This window comes from Anomalospiza imberbis, chromosome 4 (assembly GCF_031753505.1).
Source record: "Anomalospiza imberbis isolate Cuckoo-Finch-1a 21T00152 chromosome 4, ASM3175350v1, whole genome shotgun sequence".
NCBI classification, from domain to species: domain Eukaryota; kingdom Metazoa; phylum Chordata; class Aves; order Passeriformes; family Viduidae; genus Anomalospiza; species Anomalospiza imberbis.
In genome coordinates, this window is record NC_089684.1 from 44,980,071 (window position 1) to 44,996,001 (window position 15,931).

Genomic DNA, 15,931 nt, shown 5'->3' on the forward strand with positions numbered 1-15,931 from the left:
TCCTGTGAAGTTTAGTTCCTGGACATCAAAGAGGTGAGTTGAAATATTCTGAACCTCTGGACTTTGATCCTAGATTCAGTAAATCCCTGAATTATTTTTTTCCTGGCATCTTTATTGCTCCCTGCAGCTCCAGAGTTTCACACTGTGCGCAGATAAAAAGGTGGAAACGTTAAGTGAAATTAAATGGGCCTTTGGTCCCACCAAGGATTGCAGCAGTCTACTCTGCTCTCCAAATTTTTGTCTGTCTGGGTAGAGAGTTGTATGAAATGCAGGCTGCACAAAGGAAATTAAAAAAAAACAAAACCAAAAACAAAACAGAGACAGGGAAAGCTCTTATTTGGGGATTTGGATTCAGGGTCACTGTTTTACCCTGACCTGTCCAGAGGAAAGTAAGAAGCAGCATGAGGGTACATTCCAGCCTATTCCAAATGGAATGAGGCTCTTTATGCTTTGGAGAATGTGAAAAGGAACAAAACAAGCAAGAACCCTGAAGTCTCCACAGAGGACAAGAGGAGTAGCAAGGCTGCAGGGTAACAGCATCAGGAATGACACTGGTTTTCCTTGTCTTCCCACAGCTTGCAGCAGCCAGTGCCGGAGCTGCGACTCGACCGCTGGCTGCACGTCGTGCAGAGATGCAGCCAAGGTGCTGCTCTTTGGGGAGTGCCAGTACGAGAGCTGTGCTCAGCAGTACTACCTGGATTTTTCCACCAAGACTTGCAGAGGTGAAAAATGCCTTGCTGGTTTCAAGGAAAAGGAAAAAAAAAAAAAAAAGAAAGAGAAAAAGGAGTAAATGAAAGTGCCCTGGCTTAGGGTGCAGGAAGGGGAAAATTGCTCAGTGACAGGTTGCTTGCAAGGTTTCTGCAGGGTTTTTTTTTTGGTTTTTTTTTTTTGTTTTGTTTTTTGGGCAGCCTGCTGTCACATACTTGAGCCTTTCAGTGGAACAAGATTATTGCAAATCGCTCTCTTGTAAATGATTTTGTAACTGAGCCAGCAAAGTTTTCAGGGGTCAGGTCCAGCAGTTCATTTAGTCACAGGTCAGCTGGTAACGAGTGAGCTTGCCAGGCTAAGTCTCTTTTCAGGGGCTTATCTGGCCTCCTCTACTTACCTGTCTCTCTCTCTATGTTTTACTAAATCCTGCATCACCAGATGGCTGCAGAAACAGCAGTTTGGAGTGATTTAAAAGACACGTGACTTGAAAGATTTCCAGAGCTCCCCAGCAGAGTGTTCCATGATGGAAATAAGTGATGTTTTCCCACAGCTTGTAGACCCCAAGTGCTAAGCCCTTGTGCAGGTTGAGCACCCCAGAAAGGGCTGCCCTGGACTGATTTTTGTTTTCTTCCAGAGTGTGACTGGAGCTGTAACGCCTGCAAAGGTCCCAAGAAGACTGACTGCCTGCAGTGCATGGAAGGCCATGTTCTCCACGAAGGAGCTTGTGTGGAAGAGTGTCCTCCGGCTTTCTACCGGGAATCAGACACGTGCCAGAGTGAGTTTTCATGGAGCATTGCTTCCAACGTGTTTCCCTGCTTGTCTCCCAAGAGCTGTCAGGCTGAGCTCTTTGCCTGTGTCTCTTTAGGGTGTGATCAGCCCTGCCTTCGGTGCCACCAAGCAGACAAGTGCAGCCTTTGCCCAGCCCCATTCTTCCTCCTGGGCAGTGTTTGTGTTCCCAAATGTGGGCAGAGATATTACACAGACGAGGCACAGCACAAGTGCACAGGTGAGCATGGCGAGCTTGATGCAGGCATGGTGGGCAAATGAAGAAGGAACTTCTTGCCAACTTTCATCATAACTCTTTGCCCACTGTCTTGACTCTTTTTGTCAGGTAGGTGAGACACATAGTGGTGGTTCTGCTCTGAGCCTGGGGGCAGCTCTGTGTGCCAGTGGCTGTGCTGGTTTTGCAGTGTCTCAGTGGGGTTGTGCTTTCCGTCCAATGCAGCTTGTCCTCCTGGATGCCTGGAGTGTGATGGTGGCAGCCTGTGCCACCTCTGTGACAGCACCACATTTCTGAAGAATAAAATCTGTGTTTCTGCCTGTGGCCAGGGTTTCTATGGCAATCCACAGACCAGAGAGTGTGAAGAAGGTGAGTGTCTCTCAAAAGACAGCACCATTTATCATCAGTGTCAAGCCAGTGACAAAATGTCTTGGGGGAGATCCCTTCCTGAATCAAGTTTAGTGGTTACTTACATTCTCTATTCTAAATGAAGATTTACTCGTTTGTCTACAGTTGGCTTTCAGTTCTGTGATTGGGAAATCAAGGTGGGAAGTGATTTGCCCAAGTCGTGGTGGGGATTGGGATGGATTGCAGTTCACCTGGGTCAGGAATGAACAGGGCACCCAAAAAATAGTGCTAACAGGCATGATGCCAACACAGGCTGTGGTGGTTTCTGCAGTAATACTTCTCCCTTCTTTCCCTTCAGCCAGCAGGCATCCCTGGAGCTCTCATGTGAGCAGCACCCTCAGGGTGGGCATCGGCGGGGTGCAGCCCCTAGACCTGGCCTTGCTGGGCTGCGATCCGGCCGGTGCCTCGGGGCAGCCGCTGTTCCAGGTGGACAGCATTCCCTCCACCGGCCGGCTGGTGATGCTGCAGGACGGGCAGGAGGTGCCGCTGAGCCGCGGCCAGCGCTTCAGCTGCAGGGACGTGCGGGACAGGAGGGTCCGCTTCGTGCACGGCAGAGACGAGCCCAGGTGACGCGGGGGAAGCTTCTTTCCTGAGCTCTTGCCTCGCAAAAAAATTGCTGTATCTTGAGAACGGGTATTTCCTTCTTTCTTGGAAGCTTTCCTACAGGGAGGCACACTTCAGACCGCTGCTAAATCAACTTCCAGCGTACTTATGCTGTACTATAGTGTAACTTGTGCTGCAAAACTTCTCAGTTCACTGTGACCCCAAACCTTCTGTGCTTTTGGGGTGCAGGAATCTGTCCCATCCTCAGGACACTCAGCTGAGAGTTAAAACTGGCATATTAGTCTGATTGTTACTACAGCTTCTTGATATTGTTAAGAAGTTGCTCAGGTGATGTCACTGCTGTGCTCTCTGGCGTAGTTTGCCTTCAGCCATTCCTTGTTTGCCTCCAGTGTGAGCTCTGTTAGTACCCTGGAATAATTAGCAGTGATTAGTAGCTGGCAAAGCTCACACTGCAAAGGATGTTGCAGAGAAGCAGATTTTTCCTGCAGACAGGCAATAAGCCAGCCACTCTGCCAAATTTCACACTTGATTCGCATCACCATAAAGCCTTGGCACCAGAGTGACGTGGGTGGAACTGTTCTACATTTCTGGCTGTATAAAGCAGGGAGGTCTTCCATCTAAATCAGATTTTAAGAAGACTTTCAGGGTGTCCTGATGCCAAGTGTTAGGTGGTGTTCACCAGACTTCAGGCGTATGTTCCTGTATCCTGCTTTTTTTTTTTTTTTTTTTAAGTTCACCTGGTAGCCACCATTAAATGTCAGCATCTTGTCTTAAAAAACAAAGCTGCTTTATTACTAAAAAAATTATTACTCTATTTATTATTTATACTGTTACTTTAAACTTCAAGGTGTTTGGGTGGCATCACTGAAAAGTAAATGGGAAGGAAAATTCCTGGCAAGTCCTGAAGCCAAATAAAGTGAGGCTTTTCTTTAGCAGCAAGTGGCTGGCATTTAGAATTGGCACTTTATCTTGGGGATGCCATCCAATGTGGATAACGTTACTCAAAGGGAGATGAGGGTATATTATCACACAGCTAAAGGTGTTTTATTACATGTTGTGACTGTTATGAATCTTCAGGAAAAAATACTATAAAAACGTAATTGAAGAAAACCTGAGCTAAAGCTTCTGTCACTGAGCCAGTCATTTTTGCTGAATTCATAATGTGCTTATCATTACTGAGTCCTGGAAGAGTACTTCATTAATTTATATTATCCTGTATTTTGGCTTGTTGGGGACCTGTTTAGGAAAGGACAGTTTTCCTTGAAGGTCAGTGACCAACAGTCATTCTCCCACCTTGAGGTGATCAACATTCAAGCCTTCTCAACACAGGTAACAAAGCCTGGAAACAGCCCCAAATTTGGTACCATTTGAAGCCCTGGTTTCTTGCAGGGATAAAAAAGGAGCTGGGCAGAACTTGAGTAGGGGTTCAGATCAGGCAAACTGGGCTCAACTGTCCCTTAGGGGCAGCCGCCAAGAGTCACATGGAGGAAAGGGACTTGGGGAATTGACTGGAGAGGTTTGCCTGTGTCATTTTGCTTGTGTAGGGAGTTGGAGCTGTGCAATCATAGAGCAATTATCAGTGAGGGCTAAGGAATCCCTACTGCTCCAGTTATCCTTTGGATCTGCTGATGCTCCAGTTCAGCTTCTTGCTGCAGGCCAATTGGGCCAGGATTGATCCCAATGGCAGGAGAGCTTTGACACTCAGGTTCAATGCTCTGTTCTAGAATAAGCTGGGCATTAAATCAGCATGAGCTATTTAGAGGGTGTCTCTTAAACTTCTCACCACTTCTGGGCAAGGTGATGGTACTGCCAAGTGTCCGTGTCTCCTGTATTATTGTTATTTAAAGTCTGTGGCACAATATATGGATCTCACCCCAGGGAGGGTACAGGCACCTGAACAGGTTCCAGGTTTCCAGGGAGGCTTTGCAGCTTGCACTGAGCTTTTTCCAGTGTGGAAAAGTTGATCAGAAGTTGTGACTACTTGGCATATCCTTACAAATAGAGACCCTGAAGTGCAAAAGAGAATCTGCTACTCTTAAGGCCCATTTACATCCTCAGAGGGGCACCAAATGACTTGACAGAACTCTTCTAGTGCTGGCTCCTTCCTACCTACAAGCCTGGCTCAGCCTCCACCCTCCCCATGAGTAATTTATATTCCATATTAGTCATTCCCCTAACTTCTGGAAATTAGAAGTGCTCTAGTTTGTCCTTTAGAATAAGACAAACGGTGGGTTTTGATCCTGCTGTGTGTATATTGATTCTGGCTGGTGCTGAGATCTTGGCTCAGCCTAATCTCTTGTTTGCCTCAGTAGGACGTTCACCTAAGTAAGAGCTGCAGTCACTGCCCCAGAATACATAAGTGAGGTTTAATGATAGGAATTCTGGCTGTTGATCCCTAATAACCCTGGGAAGTTGTGCACAGGTGAGGTGGCTCTCTGAAGGATGTTCCCAGGGCTTTGACTTTGTCTCTGCAGGACTGCTTCCCTCCTGAGGCAGGGCATTACCCATGGCAAATGATGTTTATTGGGATCAATAGAGACTGCAGATTGAAACTTTTCTTGATGACAAAGAACTGGAGAACTAATTTAAACCAGCAGACATATGGCCTCTAGCAGGTTTTTGGTGTAAGTTGAGTAAGGCTGTGGGGAGTGTTGGAAATGAAATAAACACTGATGATGAAGATACCTGGTTTTGCTGTCATCTCAAAAGCCTCATGAGGATCAGCTAGAGTCAGATGCTTGCTATATAAATGTCCCAAGTTTTTGCCTTTCCTAAGCCTAATGTGGCATGAGAATCTTCTTTTACTGGGACTAATTCAGTTTTAATGCTAAATATTATTAGATCTGCCCATCAGGGGAAAAGGTGTGGAGACTGATTCTCTGCTGCTAAGAAATAGGCGATTTCCAAGGATGAACTGAGCTGATGTCCTTATCCCCAAACTTTTAATTCCAGCCTTTGATCATGACCCAATCTCCCAGGCTCAGCAGACACCTCAGAGCTGCTTTTGTGTTCCAGGCGCCGTACGTGTTCAGGAACGAGCCCCTCCTCATCAGCAGGGGGGGAACCGGGACGATATCGGAGCTGGTGCTCGGTGTGGGGGACAGTGACAACCCTCAGGACGTGGTGCTGATGGTCTTGGAGCCCCCACGTCACGGGAAGCTGCTCGGGCCCCCTGGAGACCCTGCCACCTTCCGCCTGGGTGACCTCGCGGGTGGGCGGCTGCGCTACGCCCACGATGGCTCTGACAGCTGGCAGGACGCGGCTCTTCTGCAAGTGAGCGACGGCTACCACTTCCAGAACATCCTGCTCCACATCAGGATTGCTCCCGAGGTATGTGCTGGCACATAAAACCTGGCAGGCACACTGAGAGTCTGGAGAAGTGCCGCGCTGTCCCTGAGGTGTCACTAATCCTGAGTAACCAGCTGGAGGAAGTAGTGGACTGATCGGGTTTTGGAGGTCACCCGAATTTTTGGTTTGCAACAGCTCCAATTGTGCAGCTTCAATGATTCAAAGTCCAGTTATTTGATAAAAGGTAATAAACTGTAATAAAGCAGAAGGAGAAAAGTCTGAAGATATTCCTTACTAATGTGAAAGAGTAGCACAAAGTAGAGCTGTCATTAGAGAAGGTCACGGCTTGCAGTCTTTTATGTAGAGATCTGACACAGTGTCTTGGAGTTCCACCCCTTGGAAAGGAGCTAGGAGGAGATGACACTGCCCCTCTTTTGCCCTCTCTGCTGTGTGAGATGTCTTTCTCAGCAGCTTGGGCAGGACAGTTTGAAGGGAGCTTTCTGAGCGCTCCATGTGGCCGTGGAGCTCTGCACAAGGAGGCACTGATCCCATCTGGACCATGCAGATTCCCCTAAAGCTATGGTAGTAATTAATGCTAATTAGTACTGTGACTCACACAGCAGTCTGGGGATGAAAACAGGATCACAAGGGCTGTGAAAATGCTTGGACACCACTCTGTGTTCTTTGTAACACCTTTTTTCCCCCACTGTTGATTAAGCAGGTTGTTGTAAATGCCAGTGAGTGTGGATTGCTGAGAGTAGTTTCTTTTATTATCCTGTTTAGTGCTCCCTTGTCTCTCCTTATCATTCCACATTTCTCTGTGCAGCACTTGGCTACAGAGGAGAATGAAGCTGGTGACAGAGGTGAGAGCAGGGCAGCTTTTAGGGCTTTTTCCAGTCCCTTTAGTTGCTAATGGCTGCTTTTCCCATCCAGACCCTTTGCTGGAACTGTTGCAGTCTGAACAGGGACATGGAAGTCTTTCTTTTCTGAGAGGCCAGGGGGACCACAGAAAAAAAAAGACAAAAGATGTTTATTTTAGGGGTGCCCCAGGCCTCTAGAGATCCAGCTAAGGGAGGCCTCCAAAGTATTTGCAAGGCAGCTGACCTTGCCCTGCCTGGGAGCAGGTAGCTGAAAACACTTTCACATGTTAGAAATATTTTAAAAATAGTTCACCAAGCAAAAAGAGCTGTCTCATGAGCCTATTCTTATAAACAAGCAGCATCAAAGCCATGTGGGAATGGTATCACAACATGCTGGATGGGTTTGATGTGGCCAGTGAAGGAACATTCAGTCATTTAGTGACCTAAGAGCTGAAGGTTTCCATGTTTATAACAAACCCACAGTGTAGGTGGAGTAAAAATTAGGTGGGTGCACAGCAGACGTGCCAAAAAGGAGGTCAGAACTCATCCTGTAATGTGGTTCCTTTTCACAAACATCTTTTTAGCTCTCTCTCCTGTCTCTGTGGCAGATCCAGAAGAACACAGCAATGAGTCATTTACCAGGTTGGGGGCTGATTATGTGGAGTAGTAAGTGAGGAGGAGGGTGATCCCTTAGATGGAGCAGTCAGGATCTTGACTGATCACACAGTTCAAGGTGAACTGCTGCCACAGCCAGTTTCAAGGTGAATGTGCAGAAATCCAGAAAAAAAAGTCACATTTACAGCAGCTGGGGTTATAAGAAAGAGCCGTGGCATGGAAGAGGTCACAGGGGTTTTGGTGACCTGTCCAAAAATGCAAATTAAAGCCAAAAAGGGCTGATACAATCCTTGAATGCCAGAGTAGTGTTACTGAAATAAAAGGGAACTGTAGTGAAACTATTACTGCAATCTAGTGCTGACATCCACATTTCAGGAAGCTTAAATTAATATTGGACAAAAAATTAAAAAAAAAGAGCCACAGGAATAGTTTGAAGGTTAGGAAACCCACCGAGTAACTAAAGACTTGGGTGGATGCTCAGAGAGAATGAGGATGGTGGTAAAAGACAAAATTATGGAGGAAGACTTGGTTCAGGAAGGTTTAGGGTCAGCAGCAGGAAATCAGGAATTAGAGGACGAGGTCAGTTCTAGAGGCTGGGAATGGGGTCTGAGGGATACAGCAGAAGGATCCACAACCATTTCTTCAAGCAGACAGCCAGGGTGGAATGCGTAACAAATTCCAAATATTCTCCATGATCCTTTCTTTTCCCTTGAAAGTCCCATTCCAATTACTCACACTGCAGTCAGCCTTTTCCTGCTGTCCCCCTGCCTGCAGAGTGCCAGGAGCCCCCGGCTGGTGAGCAATTCCCTGGTGTGGGTGCCCCAGGGAGGCATGCTGCAGATCTCCAAGACGATCCTGCACGCCGAGCTGCCCGGTGTCCGGGACTCTGACATCACCTACACCATCACCGAGGAGCAGCCCAGACATGGTAAATCCCCCTGGAGTCCTGCTGCCCAACAGCAGCACCCTTCCATGGTGTTACACATGGTGCACAGCTGGGGGAATATTTCCTCAGAATGGTAGGCTGGCTGAGTGCTGCTAGCCTCATCTTTTTCCACTTCTAATGGTCAGGCAGAGTAACAAAGCACTTTTGCCCTTTCTGATCATCTGTTCCTCCAGTGGTGGTGGAATCGTGGTGTATTTACAGCCCTCAGAGAGCAGAATCTTGGTGCCAAAAGATAATCCTCTGCAGTGAATGTCTGCCTTGAGGAGCACAGAGCAGTATCTACCTCTAGAAACTGCTGAGTAGAAGTACCTTGAAGGATTCCCTAAATTCCATGACTCTAGATTTAATTTGTCCCAGAGGAAGGGGTTGCCGACTAAAACAGGATTTGGTGATGTTGTTTGGATCTGCAGATCATTCTTGTCCCCAAATTCCTTCTGAGAGGCTCTGAGGTCAGCACTTGGAGCAGTGACTTTCACCAGCAACCTCATGCTTAGGGAGGATCTTCTGGGCACAGGGAAAGGGGGGGTGTGGAAGGTTCTGGCATTTGTGACTGAGCTATACGTGGAGAAAAATGGGATGAAAAAGAAGTGTCATGTGGAGGGCAACGAAATTTGGAAAGAAAAGAAAGATGCTCTTTTCTTACTCAGTATCACCACTTTCTTCAGAAAACCCATGTCTTCCAGTAACATATTTTGCACTTTTAAGAAATGATACCGCATTTAATTTGCTGACCTGGCAAAATTAGAGGATCCCTCTAGCAACATCCATGCTTTTTTTATTTCCTTTTGCTGCGAGGACAGGCTTGGTTTCCATAACAGCTGCCAGCACCTGATGGAAACAGAGATAATGAGAGTTTTGCAGTTTAGAAGAGAAGTAATTAATTTGTATTCCCCCTTTAGTTTTCTGCAGATGAAGGTCTGTCTTCTCGTTTTTAATAAGCATTTACAGGAAAACAGGAATTTTTCCCTGAGGAGCTTGTCTCCTGCTGCCTAACCCTAACTAAAATTTATAATCCTGTGTTTGTATCACCATAATTATTGCTGCTGTGATTAATTGCAGTAATATAAACAGGTCTGTAGCTGCAGGTGAGAAAGAAGCAGCAGAAATCAATGATCTCCGAAATTTTATCTAAAATACTGTTTTGCAGAAAGGAAGAGTAAAAATAGCAAAGAGAGAAATGTGGAAAATTGGTCCCGAATCCAGAAGGGCTTATCTGCCTAATTTAGTCTGTGGCTAATGGGAGAAATATTCATACCTATAGAAAACATAGAATTTGATTTTTAGATTTTTAGGGGAACTCCCATGAGCAAAACCATAAGATCTGGAATGTAATTAGGGTACTGATAAAGGAATTTTAGCCCAGAGTTTGATGATCAAACAGAAGTGTGATATTGCATTTTGCTGAATTACCTTTTTTTGTTGCTCCAACTTTTTAAGGGTGGTTTGGGGAAATGAAATGGGAGAGCTTCTGATGGATGATTCACATAACTGAGTGATTAATTATCAATCAGCAGAATTATCAACCCGTTTAATGGAATTAATTAACAAGATACCCCAATGTCACCGGCATGTCTCAATGTCTGCTGCTGGCTTTTGGGAGCTCTGTTGGTATTTCTGTCACTTAACACTGCATGGAAAAAAGCTCGGAGTGGGTGGGCATTTGCCTTGGCTGCTCCTTAGCTGCTGCAAGGGCATCTCTTGCTCCCTGTGTTCTCCCAAGTTCTTCCTTGATTTTCCCAGGGGAAGTGGTGCTGCTGGTGCCGATGCCGGCGGACGGCCCAGTGGACTCCTGGCAACTTTTACCTGATGGAAGAGCGGCCTCACCCACCACCTCCTTCACCCAGCAGGACATCAGCGATGGCATCGTGTGGTACAGGCACTCGGGGGCTGAAGTGGAGAGTGACTCCTTCCAGTTCCAGGTATTCCTTGTCATTCCATGTCCTTGCCCTAGAAATACCAGGTGGCAGCTCTCTGAGGTGACTCCGCTTGTGTCCTGTGAGGCTGAGTTTTAACAATGACACATATATGTGTGTGAATACATACTGGCAAGCACACCACCCTCTCATAAAACCTGTAATATTTACACCAAGTGAAAAACGTTTCAAGTGCCTTTTTAAAAATGGTTTGTATGGTGAGCCCCAGAGCCACACAGCCCTTGGTTTCTAAGCTAATAATTTAATTTTGGCTTCAGAGCCCTTCGTCTTGCAAACAGGCCAAAAGGTAGAAATACTCCCCAGAAGCTGGGAAACTGAAATAAATCCCCACTCCCCACAGGTTTAAGAGCCATAAAATTCCTCAGACAGGTCCTTGCTGTTTGCTGGGAGGGTTTCACAGCCTGCCCTAAGTAAGCCTACGTGAACACTGGCAACGCAGTGTTTGTTACATCTGGTTTACAAGGCAGAAGCAATTACTGTAGCACCGCAGAGGCAATTAAGGTAATTTCTAAAGTAATTAACATAAGTGATAATGAGGAATTTGTGAGCGTCAGTGTTGAACAAGCTAATCTTTGGCTTAATTGCTGCATTCCTCTTATAGACTATGCATTTTGCATGAGTTGAGTGTTTGGGTTCAGTATCTCGGAGCAGTAGCAATAATTGTACAGAGAGCTCAGAAAGGGAGCTGGGAATACCTGGTCACATCAGGAGACCACTAACCCCTGTCCAACTCCAAGCCTTGAACTTTGGTTTGGGACATTTTGGGACCAACATGTTGTTTTCATTGCTTTTAGGACGGAGCAGGTGCAGCAAATGGCTAAAATGACATCATTCCTTTCATCAGAACTTACATTTTTATGCATTTTCTAAAAATTAAGATTCAGGATGTCCATTCCCGCTCACAAAGTGCTCTGTGAAGTTCCAGAGCACACTGCCATCCCTGCTAAAAGATAAAGCAGTAACTGAGTCTGTCAGAGAAGGGAGCTGTATTTCTTTGGGTGCTTACTTCACCCCAGGATTGCTGGGAACATTTGCAGGCTCACCTCTAGGGAATGGTTCTGGTACTCTGAGTTTTTACCAATTTAATATAATTTGCTTTGTATGTCTTTGCTGCAGGCTTGAAATTAGGAGTTAGATATCCTTGACTTATTTTTTTGGTGCTAGAGTGGACAATATTTACGAGCCTGTGAAACACAAGTGCAGCCCATCTTGGAAGCTGTTGGGATCACAGAGAGCCACTGCCAAGGGAAAGTCTGAAACTGATCTAGAAATCACTTGTCCATTCATGTGACCTTTCCTTCCCAGGTGTCCAGCTCTGCCAGTCCACAAACCAGCCTGGAAAGCCACGTGTTCAACGTTGCAGTTCTGCCCCAGACACCCAAGGCTCCTCAGCTTTCCCTTGGCTCCTCTCTGCACATGGCTGTAAGTGATAACACCACACAGATGGCTGGAGGAGGAATGGGAAAAAAACAGATCAGAAGAGTAACTGGGGTGGGGGAGTGCAGAAAATACCCATGAAAAGCTGAAAAACTCCGTATTAAAAGGGATGAATGTGCAGACTGGGAAGGAGAGGGGGAAAGAGAAACAAAATCAGTGTTTTATGGAATTCTTACCCTTTCCTGAGAAGCCAGGAGGAATGGCAAGAGAGAAAAGCTGTGGCTTAGACTGTAATGAATGGGTTTTGCCAGTAGTTCCACTGTAAACTTGATCCCAACTGTAGCTCTGGGAATGACCATTTGGATGAGAATGGTCTCTCCAAGGTGGTTCCTTCCCCGGCTGCATTGATTGGAAAGATGATGGTGGAGTTTAAAGTCGGTTTTGTGGACTCTCAGACTGCGGTGCAAGCCTTGCATGTGTCCCCATCACGTGTGGGTGAAGTCCAGCTGTCCCCTCTACTTCTCCTGTTCTGCATGCCAGGCATGGGTCCAGGAAAGGCACAGGAAGCGATGGGAGAGGGATTAGTGGGAAGCCCATGGCACAACAGCCTTGTCAAGGTTTGAAATAGTGGCGACCTTTCCTGGGTGATAATGAAACATGGTCAGACTGCTACTTGGAGCCATTTATCTTCTCGCTCCTGACTTTTTGTTGTTGTCATTATTGACAAAATTGATGGGAGAGATGTCTGGCACAGCCACACAGCACTGGGTTTTATAGCTAATTACTCCCCACAAAATTCAATAGGGCCATAAAACACCTTTTACCTCACCACTTGCGAGTCCCACCTTTGGGAGAGACAAATAGGCCTTGGAGGCAGCGAGGAAGAAACATAACGTTAAATCTTTCTGTCAGAAAATTGCACTTCCCTGCCCCAGTGTGATCGAGTTCTGTTCATTTGTCTTCAGACTCCTTCAGAATGAGACTTCTGAAGCTGAGTGGAAAGCACAATACTTTGAGTCCTCCCATCCCTCTAGTCTTGACTTGGACTTGTGCTGCTGGGAAAGGTCAAGGGAGGTTTGATGACTCTTTCGTTAAACTGGACACAACGTCTATATTTGTTCTTCTTCAATCAAGTTAACCTGCTTCCCCCATATTGGTAACCTTTCATGTTCCAAAGCAGGTTATTGAAGTGCCCAAATCCTTAATTTAGCTTGTTCTCTTCCCTATTTTGCTCAAGATTATAAAATGAGCTGGATGCTTTTCATACCCAGCTGAGCAGTTTAATTTGTTAATTCTGCAGGATTAAGGTTCATGAACACATGGAAATTAACTGGTTTTGGGCATTTAAGTCTCTTCAAGCAGCACTGTAATTCCTTTAGCGCCCTGTCTGCCTTTGGTTCATGATAATCTTGTTACAGAAGGATCAGAGCAATTTTAGGCAGGTTTAAAACAAAAGGGAAAGCTTTGGTTCCTCTATATTCCAATTGAAAGGCCTGAGTCATTTTCAGTCATTTTCTTTTAAAAGAGAATGCAGTCCAGCCACATCAGACTATATAAGAAAACTACACAGACAGTGAATTACGTGTTCATCCAGGGAGTTCTTGATCAAACTAGGTTTTCCTTTCTCTCTTTTTCGTTGCTGTAGGCCAAAGGACAAACCTGACCACCTGTGAGTGTGGAGGTTGTGCATCTGCAGGGGACAGGGGGTCAGGTTTAGGTTTAAGAACTGGGCCTTTACATGTCAAGACTGTCTAATATTTAACTAGAGCAAAGCAAATTCTCTTTAAATGCATTTTTGGGTGAATCTTCCCATGTCTCTGGCCTTGATGCTCATTGTCTGATGTGTTTATTGAGGTGCTGGAGGACCGTGTGACAGTGATTGAGCCCCATCACCTCTCCTTTGTAGACCCGGAGGTTCCCAGTGAGAAAATCCTGTACAACGTGACTGTGCCTCTCCTTCCTGGGCAAGGCAAGTGAACCTGTTGCTGCTGCAGTAATCGCCACATTTTCTGAGCATATCTCCTCCTTCCCTTGGAGTATCATTCTGCAGAGGAACCTGTTTATCCATTTGGCCTCTTTCCTTAGCTTTTAAACACCTTGTTCCTTAACCCCATTTCTTTGGCTTCTTTAGGAATGTGCTGCAGAGCTCAGTTTTTGCTACTGTCTGAATAATACTGAATGTTATGTCCCATGGCTTTCTGCTTCCCACCTCTCAAGTGAGAGGTTCTGTGAAGAAATGCCTAAGTGAGGAATCTCTGTTTAATTTCTCTTGTCCCTAGAGCCCATTGTCCATGCAGTTGCATCCGTGTGACTTGTTCTGGAAGTGGTACAAAGAAGCACCTAGGGAAAGCAAATGAACCTGTGGAATCAGATGGAGTAATTAACCCCTCTTGGTAATGCTGGTGTCTCTGCATCCACAGGTATTGTGGAGCACAGGGACAGGCCTCTGTCCCCAGCCAGGTACTTCACCCAGGCCGACATAAACCATGGCAGGATTGCTTATCGTCCGCCGACCGCAGCTCCTCACCTCAGGGAGATCATGGCCTTCTCCTTTGCAGGTGAGCATCCCAGCGCTCCTTGCAGGGCTGGGACACCAGCTGGACTGCTGGTGTTCCTCCTTGCTGAGGAAAGGCTCTGCCCAGTTCAACGTCAGCACTTCAATTTCCCCCAAAATCCTCCAAGTCCACATCAAGGCGTGCTTTCCTGTCCTGACCGCAGTCACTCTGTGCTTGTGTTTGTCCCGCCAGGTCTCCCGGAGTCCGTGAGCTTCCGATTCACAGGTATGTCAACCACTTGCTCTTTCCTGGCCAGAGCAGTGTTCATCCTTCTTTTGCCCTTCCTATTGCCTGTTACTCCTTGGCCTTTGTTCTGCTGCAGGCGCACCTGTGGGCGCTCAGTAGGAATTTCTGGAAATGCACGTGCCTGGGGGATATTAATTGTCTGGTTCCCAGCAGTGTTTTACAGAAGCTGAGCCGCAGCTTGCTAGAGGCATCTTCTTCCAGTGGCTGCCTGGAATCAGTCCTAAAAGTCTGATTTATTCCTCTTGTCCTCCCAGTGTGAACAAGGAGTTTTACGCTCTCGTTTTTTTTTAATACAGCGTGGAGACATTTCTGCAATTTAATTGCCACAGATAAGCTGCTTGCTTGTTTAACGCATCCTTCTGTTTCCGTGTGCTTTCTGGCTTCCACCAGCAAGGAGAAGTCTGTGTTGTGAGTTAGGGGCAGAGAGAAATGTTCTTGGCCTGTGTGAAGTGTGTGTGTATGCCCACAGACAAAGGCAGGAGATGAGCCAGCGATATGGGATGGTGATTTTTGTACAGACAGGTGAATTTCTCAGGTGAAGGGTCCCTGCAAACCCATCCCTGCACTCAGGCATGGTTTCTGTCTGTGCCTAGTCTCTGGTGGGGAGCACACGAGCCCGGAGATGGTGTTTGTCATCCACCTGCTCTCCGCTGAGCAGCAGCCTCCAGTCTTCCAGATCGCAGCTCCCTTCCTGGAGGTCAGCCAGGGGGGCAGAGCCACCATCGGTGAGTGGGGTGCATGGGGCATGGTGCGGGGCTCAGCTCACTGCCAGGAGGCCCAGCTTCACTTGCTTGGGGGTCACTTGAGAGCCACTCTAGGAGAGAATTCCCTGATACAGCCTGAGCATCATCAGGGGACAAACTATTTCCATGGAACTCACAGCTCTCGGGTTAAGGCAGCTCCAGAATGATTTACTTTTCTTCTACTGACTGAATTATGGGGTTTTTTTGGCTCCATTCACACAAGCTATGCTCTCTTTCCCTGGCACAGGGATCCAGTTGGCTGTAAGTGACACGGATACAGCTCCTGAGGGTCTTTTCTTTGAGCTGGTGAAACCTCCCCATAATGGCATTGTGCTCAAGTACAGCGCAGATGTGCAGGAGCTCATGAGAGCAGGTGAGTAGAGAGTTTCCCTCAGTGCAGGAGAGGGATCAGCCTAGATGGTTGAGGTGAGCAGGAGGAGACAGATGCCCCCAGCAGGTCAGTCTAGCTGTGAGCTCAGGAAGCAGCTGGGAAGAAAAGGTGGGTTGGTGCCCTCCTTGAGAATCAGGAGTCGCTGGAACTGGGAAGGTCACAGCTTTTCCTCTGCTCTGCCAGCTACTTAATGAATGTCCTCATAACTTAGAGCCCTGCCAGGATGGGATTAAATGCCAGTTTAGTTCTTGATTAAGGTCATTTGAGTTAGATTCCTGCTCTGAGCAGTCTTTCTG

At 46.8% G+C, this 15,931-nt stretch overlaps 1 protein-coding gene across 1 annotated transcript in view; it reads left to right on the forward strand.

Annotated features, from left to right (window-relative positions):
• Positions 1–15,931, forward strand: part of FRAS1 (Fraser extracellular matrix complex subunit 1) — a 105,157-nt gene that overhangs the window by 66,190 nt on the left and 23,036 nt on the right. Inside the window, exons 22-36 of the mRNA XM_068189207.1 lie at positions 576–722; positions 1,343–1,483; positions 1,574–1,714; positions 1,934–2,077; positions 2,415–2,682; positions 3,925–4,009; positions 5,696–6,010; positions 8,218–8,371; positions 10,130–10,308; positions 11,629–11,745; positions 13,555–13,669; positions 14,121–14,258; positions 14,448–14,480; positions 15,095–15,226; positions 15,492–15,617. Coding sequence (XP_068045308.1) covers positions 576–722; positions 1,343–1,483; positions 1,574–1,714; positions 1,934–2,077; positions 2,415–2,682; positions 3,925–4,009; positions 5,696–6,010; positions 8,218–8,371; positions 10,130–10,308; positions 11,629–11,745; positions 13,555–13,669; positions 14,121–14,258; positions 14,448–14,480; positions 15,095–15,226; positions 15,492–15,617 — 2,235 coding nt within the window. The remainder of the gene's footprint in view (positions 1–575; positions 723–1,342; positions 1,484–1,573; positions 1,715–1,933; positions 2,078–2,414; positions 2,683–3,924; positions 4,010–5,695; positions 6,011–8,217; positions 8,372–10,129; positions 10,309–11,628; positions 11,746–13,554; positions 13,670–14,120; positions 14,259–14,447; positions 14,481–15,094; positions 15,227–15,491; positions 15,618–15,931) is intronic.